The sequence below is a fragment of the Apodemus sylvaticus genome, chromosome 7, assembly GCF_947179515.1.
Source record: "Apodemus sylvaticus chromosome 7, mApoSyl1.1, whole genome shotgun sequence".
NCBI classification, from domain to species: domain Eukaryota; kingdom Metazoa; phylum Chordata; class Mammalia; order Rodentia; family Muridae; genus Apodemus; species Apodemus sylvaticus.
The window spans coordinates 42,922,524-42,935,545 of NC_067478.1; the positions used below are offsets into that span (position 1 = coordinate 42,922,524).

General features: G+C 38.3%; 1 protein-coding gene across 2 annotated transcripts in view; it reads left to right on the forward strand.

Moving 5' to 3' along the window:
* Ibtk (inhibitor of Bruton tyrosine kinase) overlaps nt 1–13,022 on the forward strand; it is a 72,201-nt gene that overhangs the window by 33,840 nt on the left and 25,339 nt on the right. For both annotated transcript variants that reach the window (XM_052187720.1, XM_052187721.1), the window contains exons 17-21: nt 2,697–2,798; nt 4,987–5,104; nt 6,122–6,182; nt 6,676–6,797; nt 10,216–10,328. In XM_052187720.1, coding sequence (XP_052043680.1) covers nt 2,697–2,798; nt 4,987–5,104; nt 6,122–6,182; nt 6,676–6,797; nt 10,216–10,328 — 516 coding nt within the window. The remainder of the gene's footprint in view (nt 1–2,696; nt 2,799–4,986; nt 5,105–6,121; nt 6,183–6,675; nt 6,798–10,215; nt 10,329–13,022) is intronic.

The following is a 13,022-nucleotide window of genomic DNA, read 5'->3' on the forward strand; positions in this document are numbered from 1 at the left end:
ATTCCTTTTAGAATTATGTGTCATGGTTAAAATTAGTGTTAGAAATTTCATCTCTCTAGATACCTCTGATTAATAGCAGACAAATTATGGAATTTTCCGTTTCCAATAATGCATCAACAGTGAAACGACTGTATTGGAGGGACTTTCACGAAGGAACTGATTTGTACATATTTTCAGGTGGAACTCATACTTTAAATGTCCTCTTTCATTGGCCGAAGTTCTGAGTGAGCCTTGGGGTTTATATGCTTTTAGTTTCAAGGCTCAGGTTACACTGAGGATATTTTAAAGTGAAAAGACCTTGTCTGCTTTCAAGAAATTCCAGTCTAGTGGGCAATCAAACAGTGTAAGAAAACAAGTATAGTTACGCAGGGCACTTCTCTGAAAGTAGATGCGTTTGTGAAGTACCATCTGCATAAGGAAATCTGGGTGGGCTTTGGTAGGTAGGAAGTGTTCCTCTGACAGCAAGGCTGAAGATTTGTATACTTGAGTGTAATTGAAACTTTAAGACATATTTACTGTATACATTTAAAATAATGCATATATTTTAAGAGAAATATATATATATATATATATATATATATATATATATATATATATACACACACACACACACATATATTTCTTTTTCAAGATTGAGATTTCATACCTAATATTTTGCACATTTCAAAAGAACATACCTGTTACCTGTTAAAATTTAAAATTGTGGGCTGGAGAGATGCCTCAGTGGTTAAGAGCATTGATTGCTCTTCCAGAGGTCCTGAGTTCAATTCCTAGCAACCACATGGTGGCTCACAACCATCCGTAATAGCCCTCTTCTGGTGTGTCCAAACAAATAAATTAAAAAAAAATTTAAAATTGTGTCCCTGTCACCATTTTCAAATTGCACAATATTTTCACCTGTAAGAAAAACCTGCTCTTTTAACTGTAATAATGAGTGTAAGGCATGGCATGTACTTCTGTAGTTTTGTCAAAACAATTTTCAGAATTCTTTTTGCCACTATTTTAAATGATAATTTTATAAATGTGTGTGTGTGTGTGTGTGTGTGTGTGTAGTATAACTGTGTAGGTCAGAGGTAAAAATCAGGTGTCTTTCCTTGTTTTTCTTTCTTTTTTTTTTCCCCTGTTGTTTCGAGACAGGGTTTTTCTGTGTAGCCCTGGCTGTCCTGGAACTCACTCTTTAGACCAGGCTGGCCTTGAACTCAGAAATCTGCCTGCCTCTGCTTCCCAGGTGCTGGGATTAAAGGCGTGCGCCACCATCACCTGGCTATTTCCTTGTTTTTCTGCTTAATTTTTTTGTTAATATTTTTGATATATATCTGTATCGTGCGCGTGTGTGTGTGTGTCTGCGTCTGCCTGTGTATATTGTGTGTATGCAGGTACCCATGGAGGCCAAACGAGGGTGTCGGATAACCTGGTACTGGAGGTCAGGATAAATTAGTGGAGTTGGCTTTCTTCCATCTTGTGGGTCTTGAGGATGAACTCAGGACGTCATGCTTGGTGGCCGTGGTTTTACCATCTGAGCCACTTTGCCAGCCCTTGCTTGCTATTTTTTTAAAAAGTGATTTTTTTTCATTGTTTTTTTTGGGGGGAGGATTATTTTTATAGTCCCCTTCTACCTATTTCTTTGTGATATTGTCATATTTTTACATAATATTGTGTGCCCATCATCACAGCTCTATTATAACTCTATACCTTTTTGAAAACTGTGTCACCAAGGGGGAAATACATTTCTACTCATGTTGGTTGATGTGTAGTTATGTTTATGGTGTTCTGCCTTTTGTTTTTAATTTAATTTAAGATGTCTTATTTTTGAGGGTTTTGTGCCTGTGTACTGTGAAGTATGAACACATACAGCTCTATTCAGCTCTGCTCCTCTCCCCCAGCTACTCCTCTGAGCTCCTGATTCTCCCTTTCAATAATATTGACATTTAGTTTTTTCCGTTTTTTTTTTTTTTTTTGAAAGACCATAATTGATATTTCCCATAGGAGGTGTGTGGGGTTCCACGGGAGCAGGGAGCCTGGACTATTTATTAGTTTTAGGAATATTTCTCAATGAAATGGGAAATTACAAACAAGTCACACATTCTGGTAGCCTTCCACACAGAAGTATTCACTTCAGGTTTATCATTTCATGGTCCCATTGTGAGAATGTCTGAGCAGTATGGTGAGTCGTTAGTGGCAGTTGTCAACCTGACAGAAACTGGACTTAACTGGGAGAGTGATGGACCTCTGGACACATATGGCTGTGGGGATTATCCTGATTATGTCTTCCTATGGAGATGGGAAGACCCTGGAAGAACCGTCTGCTGTGGATGGAACCATTCCCTGCCTGGGGCCCTGGATCGTGTGATTAGAATGGGTGGGACTGCACAGCTTCCGCTGCTGTCTTCTCACTGTGGCCGCTGTGTAACCACATGCTCCTGATGCCCTGACCCCCGCAATGATAAGCTGTGAATTTGCTGTGAGCTGGAATCCACTCTTTCTTGCTGAATTGCTTTAGGGTTTTTTTTTTTTTTTTTCATAGTAATAGGTGGTGGATTTTTCCTAGTTGTCCACCTAAGAGGTAGAGTTATTTTGATGTGTTCACAATTTGTTGCAGTTATCATTCTGACAGGTAGAAAAGAATCATAAGCCTTTTTACCATGATGTCTTAAAAAACGGAATAACAGTAATTTTTTTTCTTTTTCTTTTTTTAGAGTCTCAAAACGTGGATTTTGTTTGTAGTGTTCTTGTAGTGGCTGATCAGCTTCTCATAACTAGGTTAAAGGAGATGTGTGAAGTAGCACTGACTGAAAGCCGTGAGTACTTTAACAGTAGAATTTTAGTGTGTTTCCAGATTAACCTAATGATATTATAGTATATTGACTTTGTTGTATTAGCTTTATTATTCCATTTAAAGTGAAACACCATTGTTTAGTGTGTGTGCCTTTAAAAAAAAGTCACGACAGTTGGGCATGGTGACACATACCTTCAGTCCCAGCACTTGGAAGGCAGAGACATGTGAATCTTTGTGAGTTGGAGGCTAGCCTGGTCTACATATTGAGCTCCAGGCTAGAGCTCCTGGTTTACATAGTGTTCCAGAACTGCATAGTGAGACCGTGCATCAAAAACAACAAATGAAAACAAAAATAGCAAGGCATTTAGATTATTACATGTTGTCATTTCTAAACACATTTCTTTCCTCAGAAATAATTGAAAATATATACACCTTAGATTTAACAAGTATTTTAATTAATATGCCATGAAGTCCTAAATAACGAAGGTGATTCCAGTGTGTCTGTGGATTTCAGTATTGAATGGTCTTGGTTGCATTTCTTTGTTCTTTCTTTTTACTAACCTATTTCCATTTGCTGGAAATTTTTTGAATTCTTCCCTTAGCTTAATTCAACAAAATCCATGGACTCTTTTCTTTCAAATATTTACTGTTTTGTTTTTTTTTTTTTTGTTTTGTTTTTGTTTTTTTAAAGTCGATTGCTTGGTTGTTTTCCTGAGCACTCATCTTAGAAATCAAATATTAATTTTCATTTGTGGTTTGCTTGTTGCATCCCGACTCTTCAGGCTGTGGGACTGGCCACATGCTTTTCCTTTTTCTACTGTTTGGATCCTGCTGTCACTGTTCACACTGGCCAGTGCCGAGGAACTTTTAAGTGTCCTTTTTTTACTTTCTTCATTTGGATAACTTTGTGCATCCCAATATGAAAGTTGCAATTTTCATAACCTGATGTGTAAACATAGTTTTGTATTTTCATTTCAAGGCTGCTTTGGAAAATATGAAAAGAGTTGTCAATTTTTTTTTTTTTTTTTTTTTTGAGAGCTGTGAGCTGTCTGCTCCTTGGTTAGAATAGGAAAACAGCCCAGATTTTCTTTCCACAAGCAAGAAAAGATGCTGCAGCAGAGGGCTTCCATGGCATGGGTATTTCCATTGGCTCAGGGGTCTCTGCTGACCTCCGGGTTGTCTTTCTTTGCCATATCATTCTTTACTGGTGAATACATTCCCAGCAGAAGGGTCCCATGGGAGCCTGTTTACTTAGCATTGCACATGTCATTCTCAACTAAACACTTCAGGGAAAGCTTCTCTGTGCTCTGCTTTGCTCTGTGAGATGATTCCATCATTTGCAGTTTTAGCTTAGAGGGAGCAGAGACTTAATGACTGGGATTGCAACTTTTGGCAGAGTTTAGGGGAGAAAGAAGAAAGAAATGGGAGAAGACATCTTTGTTCTTCTGTTGGCTGGAACTCTGTATGAATAAGATAGTGAGAACTTTAGGTAGCTATAGCTATGAGCACATAGACTATTCCTAGAGGGTTTCTAGTAAAACAGCACTTCATGTAGAACATTTACTTGACGTTACTAGGCCTGGGCTCTTTCTGCGTTGGCACGAGCAATACCACAGTAAGATTAGTAGGGGTATTCTTGTATGTACAGACTAGTCAGCATTTAGAGTTAATTTATCAGTTTCTCCGACATGTAATGCCTGGGTTAGTTTGCTCTTGTTGGTTCCAAAACAAGGTCTTGTGTGTTCTAGACTTGGGGATGCACTGCAGTCCTGCCTCAGCCTCATGCATGCTGGGATTGCAGGGTATACACCACCTTTATTTTTCAGCGTTAGAGAAAGATTAACTACTCTACTATCTGAATGAAAAGGAAAGTAGTTTACTGGTGAAAGTGAAAACTCTTCAGGGCTGTTGGAAAGAAGAGTAACAGCTCTTACATATTAGCTTTCAGCTAACATTAATTCCCCTTCTCTATTTTGTTTTCTCTAAATTTTTTGTGTGTGCAAGCTTATTTTGTTGCCCCAGAATGAGTCAGTTAAAATGAGTTTGGCATTCTGTAATGAAACTCATTTTTATATTTACCTCAGCATTCATTTTTTTTTTTTTGTTTTCTTGTTTTCAATGTTGAAATCTTGTAAAGTTAGAAATGCAAGTATTTCTCTTATTAAAGTAATTCATCTTCATCTAATTTTGCAAATCTCCCTTGTCTGTAGTTACCCTTAAGAATGCTGCTATGCTGCTGGAGTTTGCAGCGATGTACAGTGCTGAGCAGTTGAAACTCTCCTGTTTACAGTTCATAGGCCTGAACATGGCAGCTTTACTTGAAGCAAGGTTGGTGGGTTCCTGTGCTGTATGGCTTGAACAAGCAGGTGTTTATATTAAATAAAAGACGAACTTGGACTTTAAAAGTGAATTGTGTGTTTACCTGGATGGAAGGAATTTGACAAATGCTAAGGAGCCAGGGCTTTCATTATTAGAGGGACCAGGGAAACTTCAGTGTTTCTAACAGTGATTTAAAACTTGTTTTTTGTTGAGACAGCTTTATAGGAGTAGACAAACATAACTTTTTATGTAATTCTTCATCAGATATATGTTTGCTAAGAGTGAAAACAGCATATGTAAATATGAGAAGGAAGCTGTCTCAAAATATACATAACATTACAAGCTAATGTAAATAATTATGCTACAGTTGTTGAAAACTGATGTGATACAGATTTGCATATAAAAGTTGTTTTCTACTAGTTGTGGAAATAGCTTCAAAAACAACAATTTATATGTGCATGTATTCATACACATTATGTATGTATAAAACAACTATATAGATAAATATGTATGCATACATAAAAATGGATGTAAACCTTGTCTTAGATTTAATCATTGATGATTTAAGTATCTGTTGGAACCTTTGACATCTTGAATATAGTTGATGTAATCCAAACATCATTTTATACTTGAAGATGTTGAGCCTCAGGATCAGAGTGAGCTACTCACGGTCAGGAGGTGATTGAGAGCAGTGATAATGCCAGGTGGAACCTGGATATCTGATGCATAATCCAGGGTGCTGTCACCACAGTACTCCTCAGACAAGCATTAGAGTTTGTGGGAAATGAAGATTGAGAAATGAGCACTTGCTTCAGTTTTATCAAGATATTTGTAGAATTATGTTTGCTGTTACCTGAAATGTATAATACAACTACAGCTATTTCCAAAAGGAATTTTAATTGTTAGTATATATAAACTTGAGTAAGAACTTTGTTCCTTATTTGACAATTTGAAATAAACATGCTTAAAAATCTTTATAGCTGCTAAATCATTTAAGTCTTAAGATTTCTTTTTCTTGTTTTTCAGGTCTCTTGATGTTTTAAGTGAGGATGTTTTGAAGGATCTTTCCATATTTTACCGAAAAATGGTAGGATATTTGTTTCCTCAGTGCAGATTCCTCTGTATAGCGTATTAGACCCGATTGACAATGGAATATGGAATAAATTCATAATGAATGCAAATGTATTATCTTTTAGAAATTGGAACATAAAGTCCCACAGAAAAGTGCAAATATCAAAACTGAAGACATGGTGAAATGAACCTATCTCTTAAGATTTCTATATAATGAAGTCTCTGTTTGAGAGTTGTCTTTACAAAGGTCAGGGCGGTCCAGAGCATTGGCTCACACACCTCCTGGGAAATGGATCAGTCTGCACTAGGACAGAGCAGAGCTGCTCTCAAACCCTTTATCTCCAGCAAATTTTATGTAATAGTGCTTTTTAATTACTCTATTTGAAATATTCTTTTCCCATTCTACTTTGTGAATCATCAGGCATCCTATATGGTTTCTAGTTAATGTTGCCATCTCACATTATAAGTGGTATTATCAGCTTTACAAAGTGCTCTCTTTCATACTTTAGATTCCAGCAATGGAGAGAAGAGTCATTACGCCGTACCAAGATGGACCAGATATTAGCCATATGCAAGTAGAAGATGGAGAGGTCTTTTTTAAAGAAGAAATAAGCATGGAACCAAATTTCTCGTAAGCTCTGCTGTCTTTTTTTCTTTCCCTCTTTCTCTTCTTTCTTATATCGTTGGACACCTGATACTTTTAATATTAGTATTATAAATTGAGAAGTTCTGATATAGGAAGTATGAATGTGCAATTTTAGTTTTGATATAATGCAGAGTAATCACACATAATTGATATTGTGTGATAATTGATATTGTTTTAGATTGTAAATCTAAAACGTTCAACATGTAAGTTTAAGAATACTGTATGTAGCCTTCAGAGAGACATACAGTTTAGTTAAGTGCATGTGTCTTAATGATCTGCAAACCTCCTGAAGTTATGATAAAGACATTTGAAGCGGCAAGCAGCTGCACTACAGCCTGAAGAACAGGAACGTGCCAGCTGTGGTCAGGAGGTGAGACTGGCGTTGGGATTTGGAACCTTGCCGCTCCGTGGTAATGACAATACAAATTGACACAGTTCTGGAAGTGCTTGGCAGTTATAGTAGCCAGGCTCATGAATATTAGAACAAGTGGATTCCATCCCTTTCTGGAGTCCTGTTTGGCTGAATGATTGTCCTCCTCCATCTTGCTTGAAGATTACAGGTTTGTACTTGGGAGATTGGACAAGAGCGGGTCCAGTGAGTAGTAATGTAGTAACCATAGATGGGTTGGTATTTTTTTCTTCTTCTTCTTCTTCTTGTTCTTCTTCTTCTTGTTCTTCTTGTTCTTCTTGTTCTTCTTGTTCTTCTTGTTCTTCTTGTTCTTCTTGTTCTTCTTGTTCTTCTTCTTCTTCTTCTTGTTCTTCTTGTTCTTCTTGTTCTTCTTGTTCTTGTTCTTCTTCTTCTTCTTCTTCTTCTTCTTCTTCTTGTTCTTCTTGTTCTTCTTGTTCTTCTTGTTCTTCTTGTTCTTGTTCTTGTTCTTCTTCTTCTTCTTCTTCTTCTTCTTCTTCTTCTTCTTCTTCTTCTTCTTCTTCTTCTTCTTCTTCTTCTTCTTGTTCTTGTTCTTCTTCTTCTTCTTCTTCTTGTTCTTGTTCTTCTTGTTCTGGTTCTGGTTTTGGTTTTTTTGAGACAGTGTTTCTCTGTATAGCCCTGGCTGTCTTGGAACTCACTCTATAGACCAGGCTGGCCTGGAATTCAGAAATCCCTGCCTCACAGAGGGCTGGGATTACTGGCGTGCGCCACCATCTCCCGGCTTGGTATCTTCTTAGTGTCCTCTCTGTAGACCCTGACTGCTTCAGTCGATGGTGACTACCTTTTGGTTACATTAGCTTTTTGGTATTATAAAAAAATCCCAGAGAAAAACAAGTTAAAGGTGAAGGTCTTAGCATCCAGTACCGCATCTGGCTGGTTGGTCTGCAGAGTATCACAGCAGTGCTGGTAGAGCAGGGCTGCTCACCTCATTAGGCCCAGGAGCGAGAACAGCCGCGTAAATGTTGTTTTTACTATTTTAAAGCTTCACCTCATACCAAGGCAGTCCATCTTAATCCCCTAGACTAATCTGGCTACCTCCCAGCTGTGATCTCAATCATACCTGCAATTAGGCCTTCCATTTTTCTGCTGAACTCTCAAGAACTCTTTCCTCCTTACTCCTCATGGCAGATCTGAATCTTTCTTCCTCTGTCTCTCCTTCCTCTCCTTGGAGGAAATCCTGCCCTATTCTCCCTTCTGCCCAGCCATTGGGTTATCAGCATTTATTGACAAAGGAGAGAATAAATACTAAGAATTGTTTATACAAACTTTAGACAGGAGATTCTTGACATAAGCGTTAAAATGCTGTGTCTGCAGAGAAATTAGCATTGCAATAACACAAGGATATCCTTTACATAGAGTACAAAAACATCATTCCTACAATAGGGCCAGGATGCGATATACACTTCCATGAATACCCCAGTGGTCTTATTTATCCTTCTGAATAGTTCATTACAGTGTGATAAATTTGTAAATTCATTGGTGAAGTTGAACTTATTATCCAGGGTTTTCCTGTGACCCTACTTTTGAGCCTTACTCCATCTGGGATCACTTTGAATATGTGAGTCTGTGGGAGGACAGATCCCCATTTCATACTGAGACCCCCAAAAGTGATATTTGACGGTCCTTCATCAAAATGTGTTTTCTAACAATTTTAGCAATCTCTACATAGAATACCTAATTAGTATTATAGGATCACATTAGTTACACAATTATTTATTTCTGGGGGACAAATAACTTGGTAGTGTGAAGTCTTTGGGTGTGAAGGTCATTTACTCTAGACAACTGTATACCTCAATTATTCTTGAGTTCCTGAAATATTCTTTTGATTACTTTCTAAACTCTTTTTCAGATGTGTGATATCATTTTGAACAATGAAATTTAGACATATTCATAAATGTATATAACACATGATATTGAAATTATAAAATCTTTAAACATTGAGTTAACTCATATAACTGCCACAAAATGGAGTGTTCAAAGCTGGCTTGTATGATGTAGTATATAATGAGATGGTAGACATTTCATTAAAATAAGAAAGTTGTTGCCACTCACAGATCCCTTTACTGATTCATAGTACTTAATTCACTCAAATGCTCTAAAAAACTACCATAAGGGCTGGGAAGATCGCTCCATGGGAATGAAGACTACTGTACAGCACTCAGCTCATGGTTAAATCCCAAATCTGGCCATCTGCCTATAAGTCCTGCAGCACTGGGAGGTGAGACATAGGAGGATCTCTGGGGCTTGCTGGCCAACCAGGCTGCAGGCTCAAGGCAGGGGGCTGGGGTGTTGATGCGATATGACGTAGAAGGTGGTTGGAGCAGGACCTCCAATGCCCTCACAAGCATACATTACATGCACACGCACTGATGTGTTTCTTTTTGAAGATTATAGTTCATTTAACTGTTGAGTGTTGTGCCATTTTGCTTTCTAAAGGCTTTATTGTGAGTAGAGGAGGCTCAGCCCAGCTTGACAACAGTTTTCCTTATCATGGCCAGGATGTCGTTCAGCTCTCGTCACTTCCTTTTGGTACAGATGTGTGTCCTCATTCTTGTCTTTGTGAACTTGACATCCCCTTGCCCTTGGAGTCCTTGAGCAGCTTTGTAGCATGCTGCATATGTGTGACTAGGCCCACATCTTAGATCAAGTGTGCTTGGTGTTCTTGGAGAAGTGTCTGTGGAAGTGGGTGTGTCTCAACCTGCTTGTGTTCTCTGTCACTTGGTAGCCTTTGTAATGACTCTTGGTGACATGGTCACCCAGAACTCTCAGAGCTGCTCTTTAGTGGCTTTGTAGCCACTACTAGGTTCTTTTAACTTCCATGGCAGTGCTGGCACTAAAGCAAGGAATAGATGACACTAATGTACCAACTAGTAAGGTTAGTGATTTGCCCAGGTCTTCCTGGTGCCTGCGTATCCTTACGTGGTTTCTGTTTGACCAAACTCTTTTCATCTGTTGATTGTACCTTTGATTTCCTAGGGAAACTATGTTCAAGAAGGCGAAAACAAGAGCTAAAAAGAAGCCACGGAAGCGTTCAGACAGTTCAGGAGGCTACAATCTTTCAGATGTTCTCCAGAGTCCACCGTCCGCAGGTCAGTGTGTTTTAGCATCCTTTTGGTCTGTGTGGAGGCCAAGAGGACAACTTCGAGGCGTGATTTCTTTCCTTCAGCACTATGTGGGTCTAGATATCAAGTTCAGGTCATCGTGCTTGGTGGCAAGAACCCTTACTTGCTGCTGCATCTACCAGACTTATTTTGAAAATCTTTACTTACTGAAACTGTAAAAGATGCATGCAGGCACACACATGTGCACACACACAAGTTATGAACACCTTTATAATCTATTTAGAGTCACTGTGAATTGCCACATTGTTAATTTTCTTCCTTCTGTCTAAAACACACTTTTCTTTGTGTGGTTCTAGGGACTGACTCTGAGCCACATTCATGTCAGGCCAGTGTTTCCTGTTGTGTCTTCATAGAAACACAGTTGCTTATTGCCTACTTGGCTCTCTAAACATTCCACATACACTGGGCATACTGATGAAGCTGTTTGTAGCTGACCCACGTGGAATACTTTGCAGATGTGATGTTCTCATAAATATGACTCTCTTAGCACTGTCGTCTAAACCCAATACCAGTATCAGATGTTTGACACAGTTGGTTGCCTTTATCTAGCGTTAGATTCTGTATCCAGATTTCCAGGACTACTCGGAGTGTTTTTAGAGCTGTTTTAGCCACTAAGGTGTCTGTTGCTCTATGAAGATTTCATACTGCCTTTGCTGGTTAGTTTCTCTTAGCTAAGTTTCCCTTGCTTTTTGTTTGTAGAGATTACCATATGGCTAGTGAGGTGGTAGGTATGTTAGCATGTGGCAGTCAGGCATAGTACCTTATTTTTTATCACAGCATTCACAGACAACCTGCCCGATATATTGCCTTGTGTCCCTTGGGAAAAAGTGGCTTTTATCCAAGGCAAAGAAAGAATTTTTTCTTTATTTTTATTTTTATTTTTATTTTACAAATAAGGTACTTGATATTTGCTACAAGTGAAGGAAATAATACCAAGAATAATTAGTTTAAGTAACACAAAAGATACTTTTTAAAAGAGAGATTATTTGCCTAGGTTGACTACAAAGCATTGAAGGTAGATCTAGAGATGAGAATGACACATCTTGGGGTGTTTTCAAGTATAAAAGTCTGTGATTTTGAATTCTCTGTTCAGTACATTAACTCTAGTCTAAGGACAAAGCATAAGTGTTGATAAAAGCTTGGCTGAATGGACAGTTGTGAAACTGGGGGTCTTTCAGCTATCATGACTTAAAGAAGTAGATACTTGATTTGATTTAAGTAGTATGATTCACTTAAGTATGTGTGCATATGTGTGTGCATAAGTGTATGTGTGCTTGTGAGTGTGTATATATGAGTGTGAGAGTGTGTTTATGTGTGAGTATGAGTAAATGAGTGTGTGTGTACTTGAGTCTTGGAGTCTCATGGGCTAGGGAGTTGCTCAGTAGATAAAAGCATTAGCTGCGCAAGTAAGGTCCTGAGTTTGAATTCTCTCAGAACCACCATAAATGCTGGATGCATAGTGGGAACATAAATAATCCTAGTGCACCTGTTGGGAGATGGGAGTCAGACAGAGAGATCCACTGAATCACACAGCTATCTAGCCTGGCCTGGTAGACGTAGTAGGAAAACAGTTAAGAGATTCTATTTCAAACAAGATGCACAGTGAGGGCTGACCCCCATGAGGTTATCATACCTGATCTGATCTTAACACCTCTGTTATGTGTTCACACACACACACACACACACACACACACACACACACACACACACACATATATCCTGTCTTGACATTTCAAAGTTGGAGGAGATTTGTGAAGAAATACATTATGCCCCTTACTTTAAACTTCAGGAAATAAACCTGGAAAAGTTATGATATCTGCAGTGATGACAAATGAATGGCATTTGCTCTTTTGAATCTGGTTCCATATATGCTCTGGTGTTGCATGATTTCTGTGGCCCAAGCAGATAATGATGAAAGAGTGAAACTTAACTGGAGACCAAAAGGAAAATTGAGTACCAGGCAGATTTCACCAAAAAGAGTTGTGTGGAGATCTAACTTGGATGCTAATCCTTAAAGTTAGAGAAGTGGTCTAGACAAAGTGTTTTGTTTTGACCAAAAATAACTGATTGCTGTGATAATTATTCATTTAATTCTCTTGATTTTCATGGGTTTTGAAAGCATACAGTTTTAAGTATAATTTCTGAAATAAAAATTTGTTTCAAATAAATACATGATAGTAAGGAAAATGAATGTTATTGCCATGGTTTTTTTTTTTTTTTGAAGATTTACTTATTTATTTTATGTATATGAGTACACTGTCGCTGTCTTCAGACACATCAGAAGAGGGCATTGGAAGTGCTTGCGGGAAATTGAACTCAGGACCTCTGGAAAAGCAGTCAGTGCTCTTAAACTCAGCCTTCTCTCCAGCCCCATCAAATTCTTACTAATGGCAATTTCTTTAAAAGAACAATACTTCTGAGCATATAAGAGACAGCACCCTTGATGTATTTAAATTAGCTTTTACAGCTCACTTAAGGTCTACATCATCAAGGATCTTTTTTGTTTTGTTTTGTTTTGTTTTTGTTTTTTTGGATTTGGTTTTTTCACAGGGTTTCTCTGTGTAGCCCTGGCTGTCCTGGAACTCACTCTGTAGACCAGGCTGGCCTCAAACCACCTGCCTCTGCCTCCCAGAGTGCTGGGATTACAGGCGTGTGCCACCA